Source organism: Myotis myotis, unplaced genomic scaffold (assembly GCF_014108235.1).
Source record: "Myotis myotis isolate mMyoMyo1 unplaced genomic scaffold, mMyoMyo1.p scaffold_m19_p_15, whole genome shotgun sequence".
Lineage (NCBI taxonomy): Eukaryota > Metazoa > Chordata > Mammalia > Chiroptera > Vespertilionidae > Myotis > Myotis myotis.
This window is the reverse complement of record NW_023416319.1, coordinates 15517761-15544192: the sequence shown is the minus strand read 5'-3', so window position 1 is coordinate 15544192 and position 26432 is coordinate 15517761. Positions and strand designations below refer to the sequence as shown.

At 51.8% G+C, this 26432-nt stretch overlaps 1 protein-coding gene and 1 long non-coding RNA gene across 5 annotated transcripts in view; one reads left to right on the top strand and one right to left on the bottom strand.

The window, feature by feature from the left end:
* The window catches only part of NEURL1 (neuralized E3 ubiquitin protein ligase 1), a 70314-nt gene extending 52009 nt beyond the window's left edge, over nucleotides 1–18305 (top strand). For all 3 annotated transcript variants that reach the window (XM_036336088.1, XM_036336090.1, XM_036336089.1), the window contains exons 4-6: nucleotides 10618–11307; nucleotides 15342–15488; nucleotides 16012–18305. In XM_036336088.1, the coding sequence (XP_036191981.1) occupies nucleotides 10618–11307; nucleotides 15342–15488; nucleotides 16012–16250 (1076 nt within the window). In that variant the 3' untranslated portion in view covers nucleotides 16251–18305. The remainder of the gene's footprint in view (nucleotides 1–10617; nucleotides 11308–15341; nucleotides 15489–16011) is intronic.
* Nucleotides 18306–19086: 781 nt separating this feature from the next.
* On the bottom strand, nucleotides 19087–26425 carry LOC118669775. Of its 2 annotated transcripts, none has more exons than XR_004972127.1 (2): nucleotides 24858–26425; nucleotides 19087–22383 (listed from the first exon to the last, which is right to left on the bottom strand). It is a non-coding gene; the product is annotated as an uncharacterized LOC118669775 (long non-coding RNA). The 2 variants fall into 2 exon arrangements; XR_004972128.1 differs by having other exon boundaries at nucleotides 24984–26425.
* Between the last annotated feature and the right edge of the window lie 7 nt (nucleotides 26426–26432).

The following is a 26432-nucleotide window of genomic DNA, read 5'->3' as shown; positions in this document are numbered from 1 at the left end:
CTTATCTTTAGAGATTCCCTGCTAAGCCTGCCCCTTCCCCTCCTGCCTTTTTCCAGAATCTCTGGCAAAAACCTTTCAAACCCCACCTGGCCAGTGTCTGCTCCTCAGACCAGAGACACCCTGGGGTACCTGGCACATAATAGGTTTGAAAGTCATGCCATGGGCAGATTGGCCACCTCCCCTGACAGAGTGGAGGCAGGGCTGTGGTCTCTTCCCTGATTGACACCTCCCCAGCCCTAACTATAACAGGGCTCCACGGGCCTTCTGGGCTCCCGTTATGCACATCACCCTCTTCCCTCGGGGCGCCCTGGCCCAAGCCTGGCTGGTATCTCCAAGAATAACAGCTTCCTACCTCCAGGAAGAAGGGCCTGCCAGCAACTAAATAAATACAACTTTTATGGGGTGATTAATACTTGGAGAGATAAGCTCCTATCCCAGCTTTTCAAACTCTCCCTGCTCCTGTCAGAAATGTTGGCTCAGGAAGAGCAGCCATATTTCTTGGCAGAAAGCTGGTGAGCCAAGATCTGCTCACAGATCCTCCCGAGCACCCCTCTGTGACCACCGCAGCCGGGGCACTGTGCAGGAGTGGGGGGGACACAAGTTGGAAACCCCGCTCCTTGAAGAGTGTTTACATTGGGGGCACGCCATTTAACTGTTCTGAGGTGTCCTAAGTCCAATTCTGCAATTAAGTGTGGCTGAAGAGTAAAACCGGGGTGGGGGTGGAGGGGTGCGACTGGGGAGCAATCCAGAAGGACTTCCTGTAGGAGATGAGTTTCAAGTCAGGAACCAAAAGAGGTGAAAAAAATGGGCTGGTTGAGGAGCAATAATTTAGGGGTGTGCATAGGCACAGGGAATTAGCAGTCATTCAGGGAGCAGTTCCTTCAGGGGAGGGGGTGAAGCGGAAAGGTAGTGGGTGACTATGGAGAAGGGGTGTGCACAGGTGTGGGGGAGGGTCCATGAAAGTAGAAAGTTTTCAGCAGCTTCTGTGCTATCAAGTTTTTCAGTGAGAGGAAATGTGGCCCAGAGATGGGAAGGGGCCGGTCCAAATCCTCCCAGCCAGCCAGAAGCCAGGCCGGGCCTGGGATTCAGGTCTCCCAGGTTGATCTGGGCACAAGGTCAATGTGAGATTTATTGCCACATCAAAATGGCAGTGGCTGAGCCCAGGAGGGCGTTGGGTGGGGGCTCCCAAGGCCACGTGGCGTTCTGCTTCTTTCCAACGTCTGCCCAGGTTCCCGGGTCTTGGTAAACGGTCCCACTTGCCTACTGAGGAGAGAGATGTACAGAGACTCCCAGGATAAGCTTTCTGAGGGCCAGTCCCTGGAGTGACAGGGAGAGACCTGGGCCTCTCCAGAGATGGGCCCTGGGTCAGGCCCCCCCCCCCCCCCCAAGCTTAGCGGCTCAAAGAGTGTGAGCTGTCCCCAGTTGGCTGAAGACCACACTGCCATCTGGGGCTTCTGCTTCCCAGGCTAAACCAATATTTACCTTCAGCTGTGGCTGCCAGGGGCTGAGAGGCAAATATTAGTTTAAGGAGCCCGAGCCAAGCTCTTGGGATGGGAGGAAAGCTGAGGATGCTGATCGCGATTTCTTCCTCTTTGACAGTTTTCAATCCTTCTCGACTCAGAAATGAGCTTGCTGTTCCTTCTGCTTCAGAGACTCTTCCAGGCACTTTCTTTCTGCTCACCCCAAATTCTGCCAGTTATATCAGGGCCAACCCCAAACCCTCCCCTCCACCAGGGAGACTTCCCTGACCTCCTCCTTCCTCCTGACTGAAGCGCATGTAGATCCAAGTCCCCATCATGCACTGTGCTCTTTGAGAAGACAGCATGTATCCTCTTTGTATATATTGTAAAGAAAGTTATTATTGTGTTCATTTTGCAAATAGGGAAGAAGGGCACCAGAGCTTTTGGTTCCATTGGGCAAAAGGATTCCGCTGCCTAAAAAAGTTTGAGAATCACCAGACCGGATGGTTCTGGCAATCTATATGTCTCAGATTCTGTGGCTTGAAGAGTCTATAAATCGAAGAGGCTGTGACTCTGGGAGAGTCTGCCCTGCCCTCCATGAGCCTCAGAAAGCGTGTGTTGCTAGCTTTCCTGTTGTTGGGTTTATATGGAGAGGGTGGAGGCGGGTGTGGGTTTCGGGGTAACCCTCTGAGGGGTGGAGAACCCCTCACCCATCCAAGTCATGCACTGCCCTCCTGGCTCCTTCCCAGCCTCTTCCCGGCCCCGTGCCAGATGGAGACCGGCAGAAGGATGTTTATGGAGACAGTAAATGGGCTGGCAGCGCCTTCCACACAGGGGCCGGTAGATGCCCGCCAGCCGGCTTGGAGGCTGCAGGCTGACCCGTGGTTAAAGATTATCCAGAACTCCGGATGTGAGAATCTAAACAAACAAGACTGGGGCTGATGGCAGGCCCTGCTTCAAAGGAGCCCCTGGCCTGCCCCCCCAGCCTCCAGGCCCACTGCACTAGCGCCAAGGCCCTGCACTGGCTGGCAACCTGTGGGAGGCCTGGTGGGTCTCTGGGTGGGAGGTGGCCCTAGTGCCCTCCGCCTGGCCCTTCTCCTCTCCCTTCTTCTCCTCTCACCGGTCTTGTTAGACGGTTCTCCAGGTGTTTGCTAATGCACTTTTCACTTCTGCCTGTCAATCTGACACCCTCTTGTTCTTCAGGGCCCAGGACAAATCTTATTTTTTTCCAAGATGCTGTCTCTGATTCACTCTGAAACAGGAAGGGGACCTCAGCCTCAGTTGGAAAGCATTACCTTACAAAGGGATATTGACCCTAAAGAAGAGAAGCCTGTTTTCTTCTAAAGGGGCCCAAGGAGTAGATATAAGGCCACATATGAACCCATGCAAGGAGAGGTTTCCTAAGAGTCACAGTTGTTCAGAGATGGGAGTTGGTGAGCTCCTTATCCCCAGGGGCATTCTAACAAAGCTGGGTGGGGACTTGGCAGAGATAAATAGATCTCCTCCTTTTTCTTTAAGGTCCTGTCTAACCCGGGACACTAAGCATTTTTGTAATGAAATTGTATTCAAATATTTTCATGCCTCCAAGCTTCAAACCATCTAAGGCAGTGGTTCTCAACCTGTGGGTCGCGACCCCTTTGGGCGTCGAATGACCCTTTCACAGGGGTCGCCTAAGACCATCGGAAAACACATATATAATTACATATTGTTTTTGTGATTAATCACTATGCTTTCATTATGTTCAATTTGTAACAATGAAAATACATCCTGCATATCAGATATTTACATTACGATTCATAACAGTAGCAAAATTACAGTTATGAAGTAGCAACGAAAATAATTTTATGGTTGGGGGTCACCACAACATGAGGAACTGTATTAAAGGGTTGCGGCATTAGGAAGGTTGAGAACCACTGATCTAAGGGTTCCTGGCTCTCCAGGGCCCAGGTTTTGGCTTCTCCCTTTCTTCTTAACCCCTGCCCAAGGTTGGGCACACAATGGGTCAGTGAGTGGGTGCCCCGAGTGCCACCCTGGCTCAGGCCTCCCTGCCCTTTGCAGGGCCTGGTTGTTTCCGTCTGGCTCCGGGGACCTGCAGAGCCACCGGCAGGCACCGATTAGGCAGAGGCTGAAGACTAACAAATGCCTTCCTGCAGAAGGGGACAGGAGAGGGGGCAGCTTAGCAGCTTCTCCCATGGCCTGTGCCGCCCCTCCCCCCACCATAAAACCTCCAGAGTGGGCAGCCATGTGTCCCAGGCACCGATTACATAACGTGTTGCTTCCAAATGTGGGGCCATCCCACTGCTTGGGGTTATAGGTTGCCTGTCTGGTTTTTCCAAGCTGTCTCTCAGAGCTCAGTCTCGGGCTGAGGTTGGTCCCAGGGTGTTCTCCCCCAGCGTTGGGAGCGGGGACCCTTCCCTGACCTCCGACTTGATGTCAGCTCACCCGTCTGTGACCCTTGCTGACCCTTGCTGTTTCTTCGGAGGTGCTCTGACCAGCTCCTGGATCTCAAGTTTCATCTATTTCAGGGCCCTGGCACAGCTGGACACACCAAGGGAATTGTTATTTGGAGCTTGCTGGCGGCCTGCAGCTGCTCCTGACCCCAAGGGGTGGAGGGGATGGGAGAGAAGACATGGTTGAGCTGGGCACTCGCCCCAGGGATTCAGTTTTTAGCTGTTCCCCAGCATCTCTCAGCTCCTGCAATATTTCAAGCAAGGCCAAAGGAGTCATTTTCCTGTCTCTTCTCTCTCTCTGCCTCCCACTGATTTCTCCTTCTTGCTCTTCTTTCTTCTCTAATCTCCACTTGTAGCTTCTCCCTCCTGGTCTTCAGTCAGTGATGTCATGCAGTGATTATGTCTTGGCTGCCCCTCGTGACTGCCATAAAGTCCTGCATTTACGTTCAAAAAGTTAATTGCCTGAGTGCCGGTGGGCCTGACTTTGTTTGGCAAACTCAACGTGAGCAAATACTAATATCTGAATTTATCAGGTACCCAGGTGCCAGGGGCTTCGACTCGCCCTCTGATCCCTGTAACAACATCGAGAGACAATTCCCCTTACCCCTGTTCTCTGTGTAAGTGATCTGAGGCTGGAAGAAGGTTGCTTACCCACAGGCCACCAGCCAAGGACTGGATCGCATGCCTGAATCACCCCAAAGCCCATGCACTCTCTTCTGAGCCACGTCCATGTAAGAAGATAATAACAGTGGCTCATAGGAACCTGGTGATGATTATATGTCTAGGTATCTTATTCCACCTCATCTTCACAGCATCCCTTCTGAGGGGAGTATTAGAACACAGATGTGTACCCGTCAGTAAATGTTGATTTCACTGCTGAAGAAGAGGGGCCCAGAGAGGTAAAGCTATTTGTCCAAGGTGATACAGCTAGGAAATGGCAGAGTCAGGATCTGAACCCAAGCTGATGATGTCAAATTCTTGCACTTAATTATGCTCCCATCTTGCTTACCAGTATATGGAAACTGGTTACTAATAAAACCTAGGCTACGGTTAGGTTGCATCATTAGAAGTATGGTATACATATCAAGGGAGGTGATGGCCACACTGTGCCTTGAGCTGGTCAGGGCACATCTGGAGTACCAAATCTGGTTCTGTTCATTGTCTAACAGGTGGGAAGGTATGTGGGGAGTCTGAGGAGAGCTGTCTTCAGTGTGGGGCTGAGGTAGTGGATATAAATACAAGGAGGTATATTTCAGCTTAAGAGAAGGAAACACTTTCTTTTTTTAAAAAAAAAATATATATTTTATTGATTTTTTACAGAGAGGAGGGGAGAGGGAGAGTTAGAAACATCAATGAGAGAGAAACATCGATCAGCTGCCTCCTGCACACCTCCCTACTGAGGATGTGCCCACAACCAAGGTACATGTCCTTGACTGGAATCGAACCTGGGACCCTTCAGTCCACAGGCTGATGCTCTATCCACTGAGCCAAACCAGTTAGGGCAGGAGACACTTTCTTAAAGTCAGAGTAGCTCAGCAATGGCGCAGGTTGCCTGGGAGGTAGTGAATACCCACTAGTGGGCATATTCAAGTGGAAGAGGACTCTATATTCAAATAGAAGGGGCAGAGACCAGGAAAATGCACATCCAGTCCCACTCAGAAATCTGTTTTGAGGGTCTTCCCAGCTCCACGGGCTCTGATTGTCCTGAGTGTGTGTGGGGTGGGAAGAGAAGTGTGGGGGTGCACATGCGTGTGGGCCCCGTGACAGCCTTGTTCCTGTAGACCCGGCTGGGCATCTCTGAGCCACTTGTTTTTTCCTCACCCTGCTGCCCCTGTTTCTTCCCCTCCCTGACTCCACCTCTCCGGAGTCCGCAAGGCCACTGCCTGGAATCCCGGAGGGGGTGGGGGAGCAGGGCCTGTTCCCTGGAGTCCACAGCCTTCCCCAGGTTTCCACTTGGTCTCTGGTGCCTCCCCCTCCTGCCTGGGCCCCCCTCTCCTCTGCTCTCCACAGCCCCCCAGCCTCTCTGCACCATTGCTGTCACAGAGTCAATTCCCCGGAATAATCTCATTTTCCGGTCGACTCCCTTCTCCTTGCCAAGCACGATGCTGGGAAATCCCAACCAGCCAGGCCCCAAGAGGCTTCTCCAGAGAGACAGGGGATTGGGGGAGGGCCCAGCACCCTCTCCTTGCGTGGGCCCAGACAACACTGTTCCTGGAAGGGGCGAGGGCTGGGTAGGAGAGGACACAAACAGGGAGGCTTTAGGGACGTCTCGAGGGTTAGCTAGAGCTGGATTCAGGCCTCTGCTGGCCATACCTGTCCAGTCCCCCAAGCTCTGCTCTCACACCAAGCACCCCAGCTATCCTTACCCAGTTCCTAGAGGTAGCACAGTTCCTCCCAGAGGGAGGCTCAGAGAAAAGGCTCCCAGGGAAGGATTGGCTCATGATGTGGCCTGCAGTGGCACTAGCCCAAATATGGGGACTCCCATAGAAGGGGTTCGATAAAAAGGAGGGCCTGAAGCAAAGACTGTCATTGGAATTTGGAAGTTGCTTGAATCCTGGATCTGCCACTTGGTGACTATCATGTAACATCTCTGAGCTTTGTCTGTATAGCAGGAACACCTCCATGGAAGGCTTTGGGGATGAAGTGCAGGGGTAATGCCGCGTGCACTCTGACTTTTAGTATAAATTACAGGACTCCATAAAGCTGGACGTAGCACAGCCATTTTAAAAATATGCTGTCAGAAACATGGTCATTGGCATGAGAAGGTGTTCAGGACATACGTAGTAAGTGGAAAAGCTAGTTTTGAAAAGGAAATCTGTATGGCAGGGTCCTTAGCCTGGAGTCCATGCCCATGGATGGTTTTATGCGATTCACAGATGCCCTAAAATTATCCAAAGAATTTAGGGAGAATGTGCATTTTTCAGAGGAGGGGAATAAGTCAAAGTTATCACATTTTCAAAGGGATTTGTTACCCACACATGGTTAAAAACTACTGGCATTTATATAGCATGATTCAATTTTTGTATTTAAAAAGTGGTAGCAAAAATTATATTGAAAAGACTGCAAGGTCATACATCCAAATATTAATAGTATTTTTTTTTTCTGGATGGTGGGCTGATGGGCGATTATTTTTTCTGTATGACTTGTATGATTAAAAAGAGACAGGTTTTGGTTTCCTATTAAGTCACTTTCGAAAAGGATAGCTTGGGTAAACTTGCTCAATTTTTCTCAGCTGAAATGCCCTTCAGTGGCAACAATAACTTCAAAAGGTGCTTGTTAGGATAAGATGAGAAGATTTATGCAAAGAGGCGTTCCGGGGATGTCAGCAGTGCATTCAGCACATTTATTTACTACTCGTATATGTGCTGGGGCTGCCCTAGTTGCTGAGGATAAAGAGACGGTCTCAGGAGTTAAAATTTAAAAAATATCTTTTATAAGTGTATCATTTAGAAGCAATCATGTTTTGTTTTTGTTAATCCTCACCTGAGGATATTTTTTTAATTGATTTTTTTTTTTTTTTTTTGAGAGAGAGAGAGAGACAGGAAGGGAGAGGGACAGATAGAAGCATCATCCATCAGCTGCCTCCTGCACGCTCCCTACTGGGGAATTGAGCCTGAAACCGGGATGTGCCCTGACTGGGAATGGAACCCAGTGATGGAACTTGGTGACCTCTGGGTTCATGGGTCTATGCTCAACCACTGAGTTGGGCACCTGAGGATATTTTTTCCATTGCTTTTCAGAGAGAGTGGAAGGGAGGGGAGGGGGTGAGAAAGAGAAACCAATGTGAGAGAGAGACATCCACTGGTTGCCTCCTTCATGTGCCCTGACGGAGGGCGGGGAGTGAACCGGAAATCCAGACACATGCCCTTGACTGGGAATCAAACCATGACTCTTTGGTCCTCGGGCTGACTCTCTAACCACTGAACCACAGCAATCATGTTTTTAATTTTGTTACCAGGACCCCGATATTTGAGTCTGCCTGCACACATTGGCCCAAAAGGAAGGCAGGAACAGGAATTTGCAGTATAGAAAGAAAAAGTTTAATAGTGAATAGCCAATCCTCTAAAGATCCAACTCCCCAAATGGATCTAAGTTACAGATTATATAGGGAAAAATCACAAGGTACCTGGGGTTAGGGGGTTCCAGATTGTGCTGGAAGCTGATTGGTTGGAAGTTAGGTAAGGGTAATAAATGATTTCTTCAGGTCTTGAAGATAGCTCTGAGGTCTGCTCTGGCATCCCTCTGTCTGGTTTCATTGAAAAGTAGCCAGGGGCTCAGGAGCTGAAACATAACTTAGGTCAAGATATTATCTTTAACCTGCCAGAAGTCCACATCTTGTGACTATTAGTTAGGTTCATGCTATTGTCTTCTGCTGCCTCAGGGCTGGGGAGGAGAGGCTAGGTCTAGGACCTAGTCTCTAGATCTATGAGGGGTGTAGAGAGAGAGATGATTTCTAGAGCTAGGATTCAAACCTAAATTTAATCAAAGTCATAAGGACCCTCGGTTTCAATGTTGGTGTCTTTCCTTCCAGCTTAATCTTTTGCTTAAGCAAATAGTTTAGAGGTTCTGTACAACTTTGGTTGCCGAAGTTTATATTTGCTCGTTAGTTTATATCCTAAGCATTATCTGTGCCTTTAAAAGTCCGTTGTTGTTTTTTAAATCTTACTGTTGAGAGTATTACAGATGTTCCCTCTTTCCCCGCCATTGCCCCCTCCACCTGGTTCCCATCCTGCCCCAGGCCTTCACCACCCTATTGTCTGTGTCCATAGGTAATGCACATATATAAGATCTTTGGTTAATTTCTCCCCCTCTTTCCTCTGAGATTCATCAGTCTGTTCCATGTTTCCATGCCCCTGATTCTATATTTATTAACCAGTTAATTTTCATTAGATTTCTTGTTCATTTATTTTGATTTTTAGATTCAATTGTTGATAGATATGTATTTATTGCCTTCTTTTTCTTCCCCCCCCCCCTCCTCAATACCCTTCAACATTTCATATAATACTGGTTTGGTGGTGATGAACTCCTTTAGCTTTTTCTTGTCTGTGAAGCTCTTTATCTGACCTTCAATTCTAAATGATAACTTTGCTGCATAAAATAATCTTGGTTTGTAAGTCCTTGCTATTCATCACTTTGAATATTTCTTGCCACTCCCTTCTGACGTCCAAAGTTTGTTGAGAAATCAGCTGACGGTCATATGGGCGCTCCCTTGTAGGTAACTGACTATTCTTTATTTCAATTAGTGTATGCTTCATTTCGGACTGGTCCTTTTTCATGTCTTTGAACTTCTCACTAAGATCCTTGAAAGTCTCATTAAGTCCCTTGAAACTCTCATTAAGGTCCTTGAGTAACCATGGTTTTGAACTCTGTATCCAGTAGTTTGCTTGCTTCCATTTCTTTCATTTGTGACATGTTTCTGAATTTGTCTCTGCATTTTGGCTGCTTCCCTGTGTTTGTTTCTATGTATTAGATACAGCTGCTATGTCTCCTGGAATTGGTAGCATGGCCTTGAGTAGTAGGTGTCCTGTAGGGCCCAGTGGCTCAGCCTCCCGTCACCTGAGCTGGGCACTATAGGTGTGCCCCTTTGTGGGCTGTGTGCACAGTCTTGTAGTTGGCCTTGATTGCTATTGGCATCACTAAGAGGAATTGGCTGTGAGGACCAGCTGCCACTACAGTGGAAGAGCAGCTGTGCAGGAAATAGCCTTATGGAGCAGGACTTGCTTCAATGGGGCTTTGATGCTCACTGAGTCTGCCCCTTGAGTGTCACTTGTGGATGTGTAGAGTTGTAATCTAATATGTTGTGGTCTAAAGCTGTCCACTGGGTGCATTGGCTCTGGGGCCTCCCAGGAGGTGCAAAGTCAGCCACTGCCTGGGACCACCTGGCAGGAATTATAGCAAGGTCTGCAGATGGCTGCTACTCAGAAGTGCCCAGATGAGGCCCAGCATGAAGCAAGGCAGGCTGGTGCCAGTGCTGGGTCTTGGGCCTTTCACTGATAGGTTTCAGGCATGCTCACACCAGCTGCTGTTTGAGAGAGTTTAGCAAAGTCTGAAGCCTGAGTCAGGACAGGCCCCTCATATGGAAAAGCTTCTGCAAACAGCTTGGTGGGGTGGGGTCTCAGGGAATCACCAGGACTGAGCAACAGTGGGAGCCAGGCTGATGGAGACTGGTATGGCTGCCAGTCAGCCCTGTAATGCGGGAAGGTCTCAGCACAGGAACAATGACCCCTGTGAGCACCCCATCTGGAAGAAAGCCACCCCTGAGTTCCTGCCGGGATACCAGATCCCCCCCCCCCCCCCCCCCCCGTATGTCCCTGAGTCCTCCAAAGCCGTCTGGTGCCTGCCCTTTAAGAGGAACACTTGAGTCCCCAGCAGCCTCCATGCCACTTAGCCACAATCCCTGCTGGTTTTTACAGCCCAAAGTTAAGGGTTCCCAGCTCTGGAACCCTGGGCTGGGGGGCTGGTGTGGGACTGGGACCCCTTGCTCCTCAAGGGGTGGGGGTGGGGGGGCGGCGCTCTGCGGGGGAGATATCCTCAATTTAAAAAAAACCAGCACATATGGGTGTCGGACAGGACCAGCGGGTTCTGTGCCTGTGCCCATCCTTCCAGTCTCAATGTGCTTAAAAGTCCGGTGTTTTGATGCCGCAGACTGGCTGGAGGAAGGGTGCAGGTGATGGGACTGACCGGGTGTCCCCGCTTCCTTGCCACAGACAGCGAGCTGGTGCTGCCCGACTGCCTGCGGCCCCGCTCCTTCACCGCCCTGCGGAGGCCGTCGCTGCGGCGCGAGGCCGACGACGCGCGCCTCTCGGTGAGCCTGTGCGACCTCAACATGCCGGCGGGGGAAGGCGAGGAGGCCACGCAGGCCGCGGGCTGCCCCATCCCGCAGAACTCGCTCAACTCGCAGCACAGCCGCGCGCTCCCCGCGCAGCTCGACGGCGACCTGCGCTTCCACCCGCTGCGCGCCGGCGCGCACGTCCGGATCCTGGACGAGCAGACGGTGGCGCGCCTGGAGCACGGGCGCGACGAGCGCGCGCTCGTCTTCACCAGCCGGCCGGTGCGCGTGGCCGAGACCGTCTTCGTCAAGGTCACGCGCTCCAGCGGCGCCCGGCCGGGCGCGCTCTCCTTTGGCGTCACCACGTGCGACCCCGGCACGCTGCGGCCCGCGGACCTGCCCTTCAGCACGGAGGCCCTGGTGGACCGCAAGGAGTTCTGGGCCGTGTGCCGCGTGCCCGGGCCCCTGCAGAGCGGCGACATCCTGGGCCTGGTGGTCAACGCCGAGGGCGAGCTGCACCTGAGCCACAATGGCGCCGCCGCGGGCATGCAGCTGTGCGTGGACGCCTCGCAGCCCCTGTGGATGCTCTTCGGTCTGCATGGAGCCATCACGCAGATCCGCCTCCTCGGTGAGTGCCCCTGGCCAGGTGCCAGCCGCCTGCACAGCGCCCAGAGGCTGGCTGCAGCTGCGCTCCGCCACACCCGCCACACCCGGCAGGAGCCCTTCCTGGAAGAGGGGGCCCATCCGGATAGGGGAGAAGAGGGGCCACCCATCCTGCGGGGTGGTCTAGAGCCACACACCTGAAATGAGTTTGAGGCGGGACTCCTCGGCCCTCAGATCTCACTAGAGCAGTGGTTCTCAACCTTGGCTGCACATTAGAAGCACCTGGGAATCTTTTTAAAATCCTGATTTCTGGGCCTCATCCTCCGGAAATTCTGTTTCTTTGTTACTAATGTTGTGGCCCCACCCCATAACAAAGAAACAGAATTTCCGGAGGATGAGGCCCAGAAATCAGGACTTTAAAAAGATTCCCAGGTGATTCTAACGTGCAGCCAAGGTTGAGAACCACTGCTCTAGACGCACCCGGGGAGGGAAGAAAGGATTGCTGAGTGTCACTCGCAGAATCGGATTAACCCCCATTCCCACCGATGTGCCGCAAACAGTCCAGGTACACACACTCCAGTGGACACTTCAAATGAGAAAATAGTTTCCACCAGCTCAGTTTTAATTCTTTCATATGGGAAAAAAAAAGCCTTTGCCTCTTAGTATGGTTGTGTGCTCAAATAAGGAAAAGAGGTTGGCGAGTCTGTAGTCAGGTGTCTGTACAGGGTGGCGCCTGGGTTGAGGGTCTGTGGGGAATCTCTGAGCAGAGGGCCTTGGAGGAAATGGGGCTGCAGAAGGCTGAGCTTTGCTTTCCTGGGTTTGAATGGACAGATTTGGATGTAAGCCATGTTTCCCAGAGTGTTCTGTGGGTTAGGTATCAGTTGCAAAAAGGCCCTTGGGTTAAAGAAGCCTGGGAAATACTGAGTTTTTAAAAAGCAGGGGGTTATTTATTTTTTTAATTTTTAAATTTAGCTTTTATTGTAGTGATACATGCATATAACATAAAAAATGATAAAGTCCGAAAGGTTTACACAAAAACTACCAGTGCATTCCCCACCCCAAAGGAAACCACCTCCAGTTCTTTTACTTTTTCAGTGATGTACGCATGCTTCTTTCTCATGTTGATTTTAGATGTCATTCTTTTCTATTATGACAAAGGGAATTTTTAAGTCTGTTATGTCCCCTCCTTCCAATTCTTCCATTCTTCCTAATACTAGGACAAGGGGAAAACGTTTCCTTTGTGTAGAAGTCCACAGATCGTTCTCCACACACAACCTAGTCCTGAGGATATATTTTTATTGATTTTGAGAGAGAGAGAGAAAGAAACACCGATCATTCATCGGTTGCCTCCCAGGAATGGAGCTTGAAACCTCGGCATATGGCCTGACTGGGGATCGAACCAGCCACCTTTTGGTGTACAGGATGATGCTCCAACCAACCGAGCCACCCCGCCAGGGCTTAGACAGCAGGATTCTGTACTGCAGAACTTCTCAGAGCCTTTGATATGCAGAGTGAATCTTTAAGGAGGGAGTGGTGGTGGTTATGGTATACAGCTTTTCCAAACAAAAATATATATTTTTTTACAAAGCATTTCCTGGACCTCTGTCACCCCAAGGTGGGCAGGTATTCATGCTTCCCAGTGCCGGCCTGCTAATCGCCTGCAGTAGAGTGGGCTAGTTTCATTACACTCACTGCGAGAACCCGCTAAAGTGCGGACTCTTGAGTACCTTCAGAGACTTTGATTCTGTACATCTTGGATAGGTCCCGGGCATCTGAATGTTTTTAGCAAGTTTGCTTTGACAAGTTTAAAGACCTCTGGGCCTTACAGCCCCAGCCTACACCTCACCCCAGGAAGCTTCATAGACAAGATAATGTGTGTATGTGAGTGAGCATGAGTTACAGTGTAAGATTGGCACATTGTGTGTGGGCACATATGAGTACCTGAATGCGTATGTTATTTGTGGATGTAACGCTGTTGGTGATTGTGGGAGTGTGCCAAAAGTCAGATAAAACCAGTGGGAACTTCCTACTGTGTTCCAGAAACCAAAGGAAGATGGAGTTAAAATAAATTTTAGAAAGAATGAAAAGAAATGAGGCTGGGATGCTAAGAAGTTAGGATTGAGGGACGATAAATCAGGGAGGAATGAATGAAGAGAAATCAAGCTAGATGAAAAGACATCAGTAGGAAAGAAGTTGGGGGTGAAAGTTGAGGATGGAATAAAAAGAAATCAGGTGCAGCAAAAATCAGGCTGAGGTAAAAAGCTATTTGGCTGCACCCACCAGGAGCCACTGCTCCTCAGATGAAGTAAATTACATGAGGGCAAGGTACTCTCTTGCCTCAGCACCATCTAATAATAGATAAGTAGCTTTCCAGTGAGACTTCTGTTGCCCAAAGAGGCTTACTAGACTGGAGCTTAGAAATAATATCAGGACTTAAATGTCTCAAGAGGTAAGTGGGCCAAGATGGGTGTTGAAGAATAATCATTCAGAATTCAGTATACAGGGTGCTCTGGAGCTGTTTGGAGGGTTGGGTATCTCCACCAGGAAATTGGTGTTAGGGGATCCTGACTGACTCCAAAGGAAAAGTAAACCAGTGACCCTGTATGAAGGGTAATGATCTACCTTACAGAGGAATGCTTTGCTTTATTGAAGACCTAAGTGAACTGAGAATGGGAAGTGTGAAGTTCCTTCACTCCCAAACTATAGCACATTTTATAATGGTGAAACACTAGAAATGCTCTCACTAAAGTCAGGAATCTGATAAGGGTGCCTTTCAGTATTGTTCTGAAAATGCTAGCTAGCACAGTAGTCAAGAAAAACAAATAGGAGGTATTATTCTGAAGGAGGTAATAATTAACTTGAAAACTATTCACAATAGTAAGAGAAACCCTGTGGATATCTAATGAATATGCTAGAAACAGTGACTAAATGGGTTAGAGCAAATAACTGATTTTAGAGATCTCGTCGAGTGCTGGTGTGTAGGGCATTCTGGCAGTGGTTCTCAGCCTTGGCTGCACGTTAGAATCACCTGGGAATCTTTTTAAAATCCTGATTTCTGGGCCTCATCCTCCGGAAATTCTGTTTCTTTGTTATGGGGTGGGGCCACAACATTAGTAACAAAGAAACAGAATTTCCGGAGGATGAGGCCCAGAAATCAGGATTTTAAAAAGATTCCCAGGTGATTCTAGCGTGCAGCCAAGGTTGGGAACCATTGTGTTAGGGCCTGTGAGAGAGTCACAGGTGAATAAGATTACTTGCTCACAGGAGGCTCATGGTTTAACTGGGGAAACAAAGCTGCCTTCCTGGAAAAAGGACAAATAATACCCCAGAATTTGGTGGTTTAGTCCCCTTGTATGTGATGTGTGTGGCTGGTCAGTGCTAAAGAGGGTAATGTGGTTGGGGAGAGGGGGTCAAGGGTGTCAGGAGGAGGGGGTTTGAGGACAGCTCCAAGAGGCTCCCTGGATCATTAGCTGTTTGAGGGCAAGAGCTCTGTGGGTCTTGTCCCCAGTTTTATACACATACACACAGCGTATGCTACCTGGTGGGCCCTCAGGACTACTTGGGAGGAGGGAGGGAAGGGGAGGTGAGAAGTAGAAGAGGGAGAGGTGTGAGGGCCTGGGAAAGAATGTAGGGCAGACAAGTGTGGGAGATGGTGAGGGGCATTTCAAAGGTGCCAGTGCAAAGGAGAAGGTGGGTGATATCTGGGGACAGTGATGAGGGTGAGGCTAGGGCTGGAAGGGCCATTCTGGGTGGGAGGAAGGTGACTTTGTTCTCTGGCTGGGGAAACCTTGCAGGTGAAGGATGCCTGGGGAAGGGTGGAGGTGGGCTTCTAGGCAGGGGGCTTGTTTGGAGATTGCTGATGTAACCCCAGAGAGAGCTGGGGCAGGATGCTGACCCAGCCTGTGGCATCCTGCCCTGAGCCCAGTGGCTGGGCTGTGTGCTCAGACTGTGGCCCCCACTTTATCTCCTGGGAACCTACTGGAGGGAGGGAGACTCGAGCTTTCTCCCAGTGGGCCTTTGTGTTGCTAGTATATCCCTTGCCTCCCTCCCCTTCTACAGGCTCCACCATCCTGGCAGAGCGGGGCATCCCGTCACTTCCCTGCTCCCCTGCCTCCACACCAACCTCGCCCAGTGCCCTGGGCAGCCGCCTCTCTGACCCCTTGCTCAGCACCTGCAGCTCGGGACCTCTGGGGAGCTCTGCTGGCGGTAAGTGGGCTGGCCCCTCCAGGCTGATGGTGTCTGTGCCAGACCTCCTACCCCGAGACCCTGGCCAGGAAAGGCATGCAGCTCCAGTATCAGGGCTGGGGCCCTGGAGGAGTGGGAGTGGCCTAGTGAACCCTTGTTGGATGGCCATTTCTGGGGTATATCCCCTTCCGTCCCCTAGCTGGGTACCTTTCTCCAAAGGACATTTTTAGCTTACAGGGAACACCAAAGGATAGCTCAGGCGGAGCCTGCCTTAAAAGATTTTGGGCCCCCTTTTTTCCTCCCCCGCCCCCTCCTCCAATCCTGCTTCATGGACACCCTGGCCCCTGGTCTGGGAGCTGAGGGGCCAGCAAGGTGCTGCCCAAGGCGCATCCTCTCCCCTCTTGTGTCCAGGAAGCTGGGGTGTCAGAGTAAACAGGTAGATCTGATAAGTGGAGGGGGGACAAGAGGCCAGGGGGCTCCCTCCCCATGAACCTGGGGCAGGACTGGACCACGTCTCCCTTGACCGGTGTCCCCTCACCTCCAGGGACAGCCCCCAACTCGCCGGTGAGCTTGCCCGAGTCGCCAGTGACCCCAGGCACGGGCCAGTGGAGTGATGAGTGCACCATTTGCTATGAGCACGCAGTGGACACGGTCATCTACACATGTGGCCACATGTGCCTCTGCTATGCCTGTGGCCTGCGCCTCAAGAAGGCTCTGCATGCCTGCTGCCCCATCTGCCGCCGCCCCATCAAGGACATCATCAAGACGTACCGGAGCTCCTAGCCCGGCGCGCCCACCCCTCGCGCCTCCTCGGACTGCAGCCCAGCGCCAGCAGAGGGGCAAGCCACGGGGCCCTTCTCTTCCTCATTTTGGAAACTCTCTTCCCTTCTCCATTAAACTTGGGAAACTGAGGTCCCTCAAAGTTTGGGGAGGAAAGGGGTAGCATACAGGTTTGGGGGAGCGGGAAGGAGGGGAGAAGCAGATCGCCCGGCAGAGGGGAGGGGAGGAGTCTGCACTTTGTCTGCCTTTCCCTTCTCTGTGCTCAGCTCTTCCCTTCATGCTGAGGGACTAAACTGGGGGCTCCGCCTGTTCTAACCCCTCCCCACCTGGGACCGACTTCTAGCCCGTGTGGCACCTTTGTGAGAATTAGAAAGTGCGTCCCTTCCACTGGGCAGATGTGGCCCTGGGCCAGGGCGTGTGGCTTGGCTAGTGGAGTGTGGACTGGACATCAGTTTGCTCCCTCTGCCAGCTGCCCTGGAGCGGTGCACGGCCAGCTCGGCAGCAGCCTGGGCAGGTGGCCCCCGAGCTGCTGCCTTACTCTGACCTGCTCTCACCTTCTCCCTCTCCTCCCGCCCCCTGGGCCTGGCAGCCAGGGGCAGGAAGGCCAGCGGGTACCTCTCCCAGACTGGCCGCAGGAGGCTCCAGGGTCTAAGTATCTGGCCCCGTGCCCCGGCAGAGATGCAGCGGGCCGTTTCCTGGCTGTAGCCTTTCTGCCCCAATCATCTCGCCCCTTGGTTGGCTGGAGAGCAGGGTCTGTCTTCTGTCAGGGTCTCTAAGAGCAGGTCTGCATCTCCTCTCTGTGACCTGTCCTCCCTCAGCGCTGTCCTGGGCCTAGCTGATGCTCAGAGGTGTGGCGTGTCCCCAGGCAAGGCCAGGGCCCTGGGTTGGGGGCAGGGAGGTTTCCTGGAGTGAGACCAGCTTTTTTCTTTATTGTAATTTATTTATTTATTTGGTTTGTGGGGTAATTTTTTTGGGGGGTGGGGTGGGGGGTGAGTTTCCACCCTTCAGGCCCCTAGAAATGCTGCCCTGGTGTGTGTGGATTGAGAGGGGCAGCATTTCCCAGATTCCAGCTAAAAGTCCACAGCGAGCTCTGCTTACCATGAGTTAGAACTCCTTAAAAAGGGGCTGAATTGGGAGGCCTCCTGGTGAACTGTGCCCATTTTAGAGGCAAATTGAGCCTCCTTAACTCTCTGGACTGGGGGGTCACTCGGAGCCACAAAGTGCCCTTCCTCCTTGGGCTGGAGCAGGGTGACAGTCAGCTCAAATACGGCAGGAGGCCCAGGAGTGCCCCCTCCACAGGACAGAGAGAGCTCTGGGAAGTCTGCAGGAGGGGAGCCCAGCTTGGGCCAGGGAACAGGGCTGGGGAGCCTAGTGAGAGGCAGGGAGCCTGTTCTTAGGGGAGGCACTCCATCCCCAGGAAAGATGAGGGGTAGGGACAGGGTCCCAGCACCTCTGGGTTCTTATTCCTGGTTCTGGGGTGAGGGAGTGCCCCCCACGTGCTCTTAGGCTACAGTCATCTCTGCCCTGCTCGCCTTGTCCTGATAGGCCATGGGCTGGGGCCAGCTCTCCAGTCTCCCCCAGCCTCCCAGCCCTCTGCCCCCTCAGATGGCTTTTTACATCCCTGTGGCCAGGTCCAAGCCCCTCTGCGCCTCAGCTGCCACCTCTGTAAAATGATTGTTTGGGGAGGGGGAAGACTTTGTGTAACTCTTAGTTCTTTGGTGAGGGGCTGTGGAGGGTGGGGTGGGGTCTGTCCCAGCCTTGCAGTGGGTCTTCGAGAAGTCATAGTTCTGCTACGGGTCTCCCCAGTCTCTGACCCCTGGTGACCCCTTCTGTGGGGGTGGGGGCCCTATCCAGTCAAAGGATCCATTTCAGAGGTAAGTACGGGGGCTGCCTGGCCTGAGGGTTGGGGAGAGGAAGCCACCCACCCATCCATCCATCCATCCATCCATCCATCCATCCAAACATCCATCCATCGTCTGTTAGTGTGGGGTAGTTACTGCCGCCTTTGTGAACTTGGGTCGCTGTGATTGTGAATAAAGGTGATTTGTTCCAGCCTCAGGGCTGTGTTGTGCAGCGTGGAGGGCTGGGGAGGGAGGGCCAGTGTGTGTGTGTGTGTGTGTGTGTGTGGGGAGGGGTGTGCATGCAGTGTGGGGGCCAGAATGCCAGGTGAGCCTTGTAAGTTGAAAGGGAGAAGCCATGCCCTTTGGTAGCCTCAGGTCTCTGGGCTGTTGAGCAGCAGTGTTTGTTGGGGCAGCAGCAGGAGTCCATGAGGCCTGCTCAGCTTTCTGTTGGCTGAGCTGAATCCATACCTGGCCTGCACCCCTTGTGTGGTGGTGGCGCCACCTAGGGGCTAATGGAAGGATTACAGGTCCTCAGGTCAGCAGAGTGCTGAGTTCCTCAGGAACAGCTGTGCCTCCCATCCCTCGCCCCTGCGCCCCAGCCGAGCTCTGGTGGGTGGGTGCTGAGGCCTACACCAAATGGGTGGCACAGCTGGGCAGGAAAGACAGGCCTCTGGCCTGAGACCTTCAGAGAAACTTTCTAGATGAGCACGTCTGGCTGTCTGCAGAGGCTGGGGGTGGCAGATGGGATCTAGACACAGTGAGGACCCTCTGCCCAGCCTCTGCCTGGCCTTGAACAGCCATGGGCTGCTTCCTACATCAGGATGGCCCAGCCCTGTTTATTAGAGTTCAGCAAAAGTTGGGAGAGTTGGAGGCTTCTCCTCCCCCACCCCTCTGTCCCCAGAGAACATGGATCCTGTAGTTCATTCTGCATTGGGGATGCTTTTGCCATTCAGCTGGACGGGTTTTCTGGCATTAAGGAGAATGAAGAGGTGATTCTATTGAGTTAAAAAGGTCAAAAACTTTATTTAATTTTCAGGGAAATACAAGAAGATGCATGTAAACATAAACAAAATACAAAACAAAACAACCCAAATCTTACAGTCTAGAAGCATGCCAAGTCATAGTATTTCTGCAGACCAAAGAGTCCCGTCAAAATGATAAAGGACACCTGGAAAGGTACAGGCCAAGAGGCTGGATCCCTTCCCCAAGGACACTGCATTTTTGTGATGAGAACAATAATAATAATAAAAAAAAAACCCACTATTAAAAATAATAGAAACATGGAGATAGTTTAGCACCACCATTGATCCTGGAAATTTTTTAGTGCTCAAATTGACTGCATTCAATTTAATGTCCTTTCCTTCAGTTTCTCTGCTGAGGGCGGAAGAGGAAACAACGTGACCCCCATCGAGCCTACTAGGATCTGGGAGGGAGGGGGGTTAAGTGGACACCACGAGAAATCCCCCAAAGTTCTGGAGCTGAGGCATCCAGTTCACATGCAACCATGCGGTCCACAAACCCACACTTCCGGGACCTGCCACTCACGTGTGCATCACTCAGTCACCTTCCTGCGAACCTCTCAGTAACTAGCAGCGAAACCCTTTCCCATCCTGTGTCCTGCATTTAAAGAAAACCTGTTGCAGAGAACAAGATGCAGATTCAAGAATGGTGGCTGTTTACCCTTCTTCCTCTGAAATAAACACTTAAGAGCAGTGTGTCTTGGTCATAGGCCACTAAACACGAAAGGGCATATCCATGGATGAGTATGCACTGTACAACGACAACCCCCCCCCCCCCCCCCCCCCCGTCTTCTAAGTCACACCAGTGGGCAGGCTCAACCAACTGAATAACCACAGGTATCATCAGAGACACTTGAGAAGAACAAACAAGGTTGCCTTCCTCCCAGATGAGCTTGATGGTATCTGGATCCTGAGGTTCCAATTTGGGGGTGGCGGGTCTCTAACTACATGACCCTTTTGGTCTCTAGTCTTTGATTTAAACAATTTGAGAGGTTAGCTGTGTATTAGACAAAAAGAGGTGGGCAAAACCAGCTGGGAACCTGGGAGATGGATGAATATTTTGGATCCAGGGCCTCCAAACTCAAAAATACAAGTAGTTGCTGGTGACTTACTCTCTCCACTGAGTAAATCAGTGACCGTTCATTAAGAACTTGCTAGGGACCCAGTTTGTGGCACAGCAAGTAGCGTTTCCTCTGGCCAGCTGCTCCTCCAGCCTTATTTCAACCTGATCTGGCTGGACCCTTGTGTGTTGAATCACTAAATTCTCTCCTTACCTGCTCTCTTCTTCCTGAAACACTTAGAATCAACTTCTTCCTTCTTTTTAATAAAGACAAGACTCCAAACCCTCTCTCAGCCTTCTCACACTTTTCCCTTTCTGCCTAGACACCCTCTTCTGGAAGCCACCTTCCCAGAGAAGGGACGGTCAGTCCCAGACACCCAAATAAGCCACACATGCACATACTCATCTTGCCGACATGCCTCTTGCTCGTCTCCAACATGCTCGATCCATCCTTTTGCTTTAAAACAATTCATTCCTCTCTCTCTTGCCTCCTGAAGTCCAGCCCCATTAGCCAGGATGAAACTTGGGGATGCAAAGGAGGGACCTTTAGCGCAGGGACCCACTCTCTAAGGCCACTAAGTTCTAGGACTGGGGTGGGTGATTGTCAAGGTCAAGTGCAAACTCAAGATTAGAAAGGCAGGAATTGGTCAGGAAGATGCATGGCAATCTCAACCTTAAAGGCAGGTTGGGACCAGGCCTGCCCAGGCTATAAGCACCAATGTGCCCAACTTCTTGTCTGAGAGCCCAGGTGCACAGGACAAAACAGGAGGGAAGCTTAAATCAGTGGGGCTGCTTTTCCTGAAATAAGGCAATAGGTCACTGACCCCATCTTTCTCTGGTCACGGAGCATGAGAACCACAGAGGCTGCCCCAAACAGGGATCATGATTTTGGCAGAAATCTCAGTAAGGTCAAGGGGGGAACCCTTCACACTAGTCCCATCAAGTGACAGGGCCCGAGGTCTAGGCAGGTGCTGATGTACATGCACATGCAGGTCTGCTGAGCTCACCGTGAGCAAGTTCTCGCCCTGACCATCCCCAGAAACAAGAGCTGAGGGCCATCATCCCACGGTGATGACATGCATGGCAACGGGTGGGAGTCGGCCTGCCGCGTAACACACTCAGCGGCATCTCTTTTCCACAACTTTATTTGGGAGCCCGGGACGATGGCCTAGGCTGCTTCTGCTAGATCTGTTAATGCCAGTGTGAAGTTTCCAACTAAATACTTAATAAAATAATTACAAAAAAATAAAAAGACACATTGCACTCTCCAGCCAGAATTACGTGTGTGAATAACACACACTTGCCCGAAGCTGTGAGTCCCGTGGGGCCTGCCCAATGCCAAGGACTGTACAGTGGAGACAGCGTGCCCGCTGGTTTTCTCTAACCCCATCCTACTTCGTAACAGTGGGAAGTTACACACATGCACGCACACAGGCACACTTACGCACACACACACTTTCTCAACACACAGCCCTCAAAAAAGTGAGGGAATCTTAATTCTTTAGTTATGTGGATGGTTCTCTTTTCCAGAGAGCTCTGCGTCAAGATTTTCAAAGGTTGGACATAGATGTAGATGCTCCAAGGGGAGAGACCCACACAGGGGGGCACAGTCCCACTTGGCACATAGATCCGTATTTGTACAGGAATGCACCAAACGGGTTGGAGCAGCAAGCATACAGTACTGGAGGTGGAGGGGACACACCAGCAAGGCCGTCCCTGGAGCCGAGGAGCCGAGCTCCAAGGGCTTGAACCCAGAGACTTCCCACCCTGCTGCTTCCTCTGCCTGTGCCAACTTAGGAGGCCGCCGCCTTGGTACCTGTTGTGGGCAGTTCTGTCCGCAGAGACCTGGGTAGGCCCCTCAGCTGCTTCTCCGAGACCCTCTGGGCACTGACTGTTGGGGTGTTGAGCAGAGGCAGGGCTCACTCCTCAGCTGCAGTCACTGAGATGAATGGGTGGCCCAGGTTAGCACCAGGCCCAGCCGCAGGCTTGTGGAAATTGGTGTCTCACTGGGATATGGCAGGGCTGAAGGCACCCACCTCCCCCAAAAAGGATTTGGTTACATCTAGGGTTCCTGCCCATAAACTGAACTGAGGTTACATAGTTTTAGAAAGACTCAAACATACATACATCAAAAGGATCATGGCCCAAACATCAGGAGACTGGGGTGAGCGAGGGCTGGTGAGTGACTTTTAGGACAGGTCTTTCTGAGCAGCTGGCTGGAAACAACGGAAATGAAAACAAGGAACAGTTCCTGGATGTCCTTGCTCTGCTCTGAGGGCGGGGGCCCCGGGAGGTCAAGAGCCCCATGCTACTTCCCTGAATCCCTTTCTTCTGGGTGGATGACACCCACCAGAAAAAGGGGCTGCCCTCTGGTGGGGACCCCTGACACCCTGCCAGGGGATGGGGGCAGGCAAGGAGGGGAAAAGATCAATAACCTGGACCACCTGTCTGCTCCACAGCTCCCACGCCTCCCAGCAGCCCCGCCTCCCTCTATCGACAGACTGGGCCACCGGGTCTCCCGCCACCATCCCAACAAGCCCTGGCATCCCTCTTGATAATATTGCACGTTTCCTGTCTCTCAGATTGTTTTCATTTTCGAATGAGAATGCAAAGTATTTGAAGGGAATAGGGGAAGTGAGTAACCTTAAAGAAATAATATATTAGTTAAATACAAAACCAGGAAAAGTAGGGGTTACCTTATCTTTTTTCCCTTAAAAAAAAATAAAATACCAAACCAAGGTCTAAACTTAAATAGTTCTACATCTACTCTGCAAATACTAGTAATATGAAAATAATGCTTGGCCGAAATTCCCTTGTCTTTTTTTTCCTTAGATGATAAGAGTAGTAACATGCCTTGCTGAGGAAAGCGATGGATAAATGCCAGTAAAATATGCTGCTCTAACATCTGAAAGTGATTAAAATGATTCTATATAATGCCTTCGTCAAGATGGAGAAGAGAGGGGGGAACAAAGAGAAGCTGTTGGGGCCAGGCTCGGGGTGGATGGGGCCGAGGGCTGGCAAGGCAGGGCCCGGCCACAGGTAGGAGCAGATGGCACACCTGCTGTTCAGGGTCACCCCTTCCTGCTCCCTCTTGCTGCCCCTGTGGTCCCTTGGCCTAGTGGAAACAGCAATGGCAGGGCCAGGAAGCCCAGCCAGGCCCGCTGTTATAAAAAGTGGGAGAGAGATGAAGACATTTTTTCCCCCTTGTAATAAAAGAAAAAGTCTTTCAACAAAGAAAAAGCACCAATGATGCATCTTCAGGCATTATATAAACCTCAATAATGACCTCAGAAGGGCTCATTATGGTTAAAGTTGCAGTATACAGCCACACAATGTCAGTTCACATTTTCAATCGTAACTAATGGAAAACTAGGTTTGGACACTGCTGAGATTTCATTTTTCTTTTTCCTTTTTTTTAGGCCGATCTGGTTTTCCTCCAGATGGGTCAGAGCCCCAGGCCCCTCCCTCCTCCACCTGCCGCCAGCAGTACCTCCAACATCACAAAGCAGCTCAGTAGCTCTAGGGAAAGGCCCTCTTGCCCTGGGTAGGGCTAGGGGTCCAGGGGCACAAGGCCTGGCATCGCCTAGCCATGTCTGAGAGGGACTGGCATGCACCCTTTTTTGCTTCAAGTATTAATACTCTCTTTCGGTTTGCAGGGCTTGTGCTGTGCTGTGAATTAAGGGGGTGGTGGTGAGGGGCAAGGGGCAAAGATGGGACATGGCAATCCCTGTTCACTGCCCACATCTCCATGCTGTCACCAGGTGGCAGCACTCCCCACTTCCCCTGGATGCCTGAGCAACTCCCAGCCACCCTCGGGGCTGGATGTCCCAATGTAAACATGACCACCGCACAATAAGCTCGAAGGGGGGTGGGTAGGAGTGCCAGGATGGATGCCGTGGGGAGGTCTGCCAGTAAACTTAGCCGTGTGATTTTGGGAGTCATTTCCTGTCCTTGGGCTGCGATAACGGGAGGGGATGGGATGGAGTGACCTTTGAGGTCACTTTTAATGACCATCACTTAGAGCACTGGGGATCAAGGATAGAGGGCCCTGGAGGGGCAGGGGAATGCGGGCCCTGGCGGTGGTAGAGAGCCCCACAGGGCAGTCCAGACCGTGAGGAAGGGCAGGGGAAGGCAGGCTCCGGGGAGCACTGTGGTCCAGTCCAACTGAGATGCTCTGTGCTTGGCAGATGCGTCCTGCACTCCTTCCTGGCCTGGCTGTCACGTTGTGATTGAACTGGCTCAGTGCAGACATCTGAGGAGTGAGGCCGCTGGGGCCCTCCCCCTGGAAGATAGCTACGTGGAAGGTCCTTTAACCCGACAGTCACTCTACTTTTAAATTTTATTTTAAATAATCATAAATTACTTTTTTTCTTTCAATAAATATGTGCTGCTTAAAAATGAGAAAAGTATATACTGCATCTTTAAGTAATGCACTTTGCTCTCTGGGTTTCTTTCCATTCCACCTTATTAAAGTGCATTAATTAAAAAATAATGAACCACTTCTTTATCATTATTGTTCAAATAAGTCCAAATAATATTAATATGAAAACACTAAACCACTACCATTAGTACTGCAATCTAGCAGATTAACTCAACATCCTGCTCTATTTAATACTGTCCAGCAGAAGAAAATAACTAATTTCCATTTTAAACAAACTCACAAACAAAACAAAAGGAAACAAAATCTCACCACGGCCCTTTAACAGAGAACAGGAGCAGTTTGCTATAGCTGCCAGGCTTCAGTGTACGGGAGGGAGGACGGTCAGGAGGGGGCGCATGGGGCACGGAAGGCACAAGACCTGGGTCCCATGCTCACCTTCAGGCAACATCTCCGTCCTGGGTGGGAAGCAGGTGGAGAGAGAGAACACCAACCCTTGTCCAGGATTCTGGCAGCTGAATCGGCGGCTGTGACGCCTGACCTGTCCGAAGTCAAAGGCACGTGTGGAAATCCACTCCCAGCAAAGGGTGAGTCCTCGGGAAGCCGCTGGCTTCTGGAGGGTCCCCTCCGAAATGTCAATGATCGAAAGACCCGAAGTCGACAGGGACTTTATTCTCTCGCTTCTCTCTTCTCGGGGGCACTGCCCCTCGGAACGACCAGGTCAGCTCCTGGTCTGGGGTCCTCCACCTCCTTGGTCCCTGTGGCATCGCCGGCAGGCTGGTGGTGTTTGCTCCAGTCTGGCCCGGGGGCCCAGTTGGGGGGTCCCCTCAGGCTTTCGGTCCTGCCAGGTGGGAGACTGTACACAGAATGGCGGTCGCCCAGCAGCCAAGAGCCGCCTTCGCTCCTGAACGAGACCCTCCTCCCTCCTGGGCTGGGCTCGCACCAGAAGGTGGGTGCCTCGCGGTCTGGGAGTGGGGGGGCTTCTCCGCCCCCAACCCCTCAGGCACTGTCCACACAGTGGAAACCAAACGAAACGACTCCAGCTTGTGGAGGGGAACATGTGAAACACAAACAACAACCCACCTCCCACAAGAGTCTAACAGAAAAGCCCACCCACCCCCCTCCCGTCCCCTGTGAGGCTGACCGTCCTGAGGCCCCCAAACAACCCCTAAAATAAGACCAAAACCCAGGGCCCAACCGAGAAGCCCCAAATCAATAAACCTCTCCCAAAACATGCAAAGAAACTGCCCACCCAGAAATATCCAAAATAAAGTCTGTGCAGACAGAGACCCCGGCGCTGCCCATCCTCCGTAAATCGGGCTGGTGGGTCTCCACGGGCGCCCGGGCACTCTTCTCAAGGTCAGTGACAGCGAAGGAAGGTGATCCTTGCTGGCACCCGGGGAACTGCTTTTTCTGCAACTAACAGACATGGACAGTGGCCTGGCCAGGGACAGGCTGAGCTCACAGGAGATGCCTCCAAGCCCCAAAGCCAGAGGTGTCTTCTACCACACCACCCGTGCTGGGCGGCGGCAGTCCCTGGGAGACCAGCACAATTCGCCGTTAGGGTGAGGATGACACCCGGGCCACCCCTGGCGACAAGCTGCCAGCAACTGGAACCGGGCTAGGCTGGGGCAGGGCACGGAGGCCTCTAGGACCACATCCTTTCCAGATTTGCAGCCAAGGCTTCCCATTGGCCTGTCCCCAGGTGGTGCTGAGCCCATCAGTGAAGTCACAAGGGGCACACATGGGGCTCAGCTGTCTCACATCTGGTCTCAGGCCTCCTGCTCAAGGTGGCCCCCACCAGAACCTCCCTTCCAGCCAGGGACAGCCTGGAGGGGAGTGTCCTTGAGGTCACACCTTCTGCAGGGTTTAATGTTGTCCTCCCCC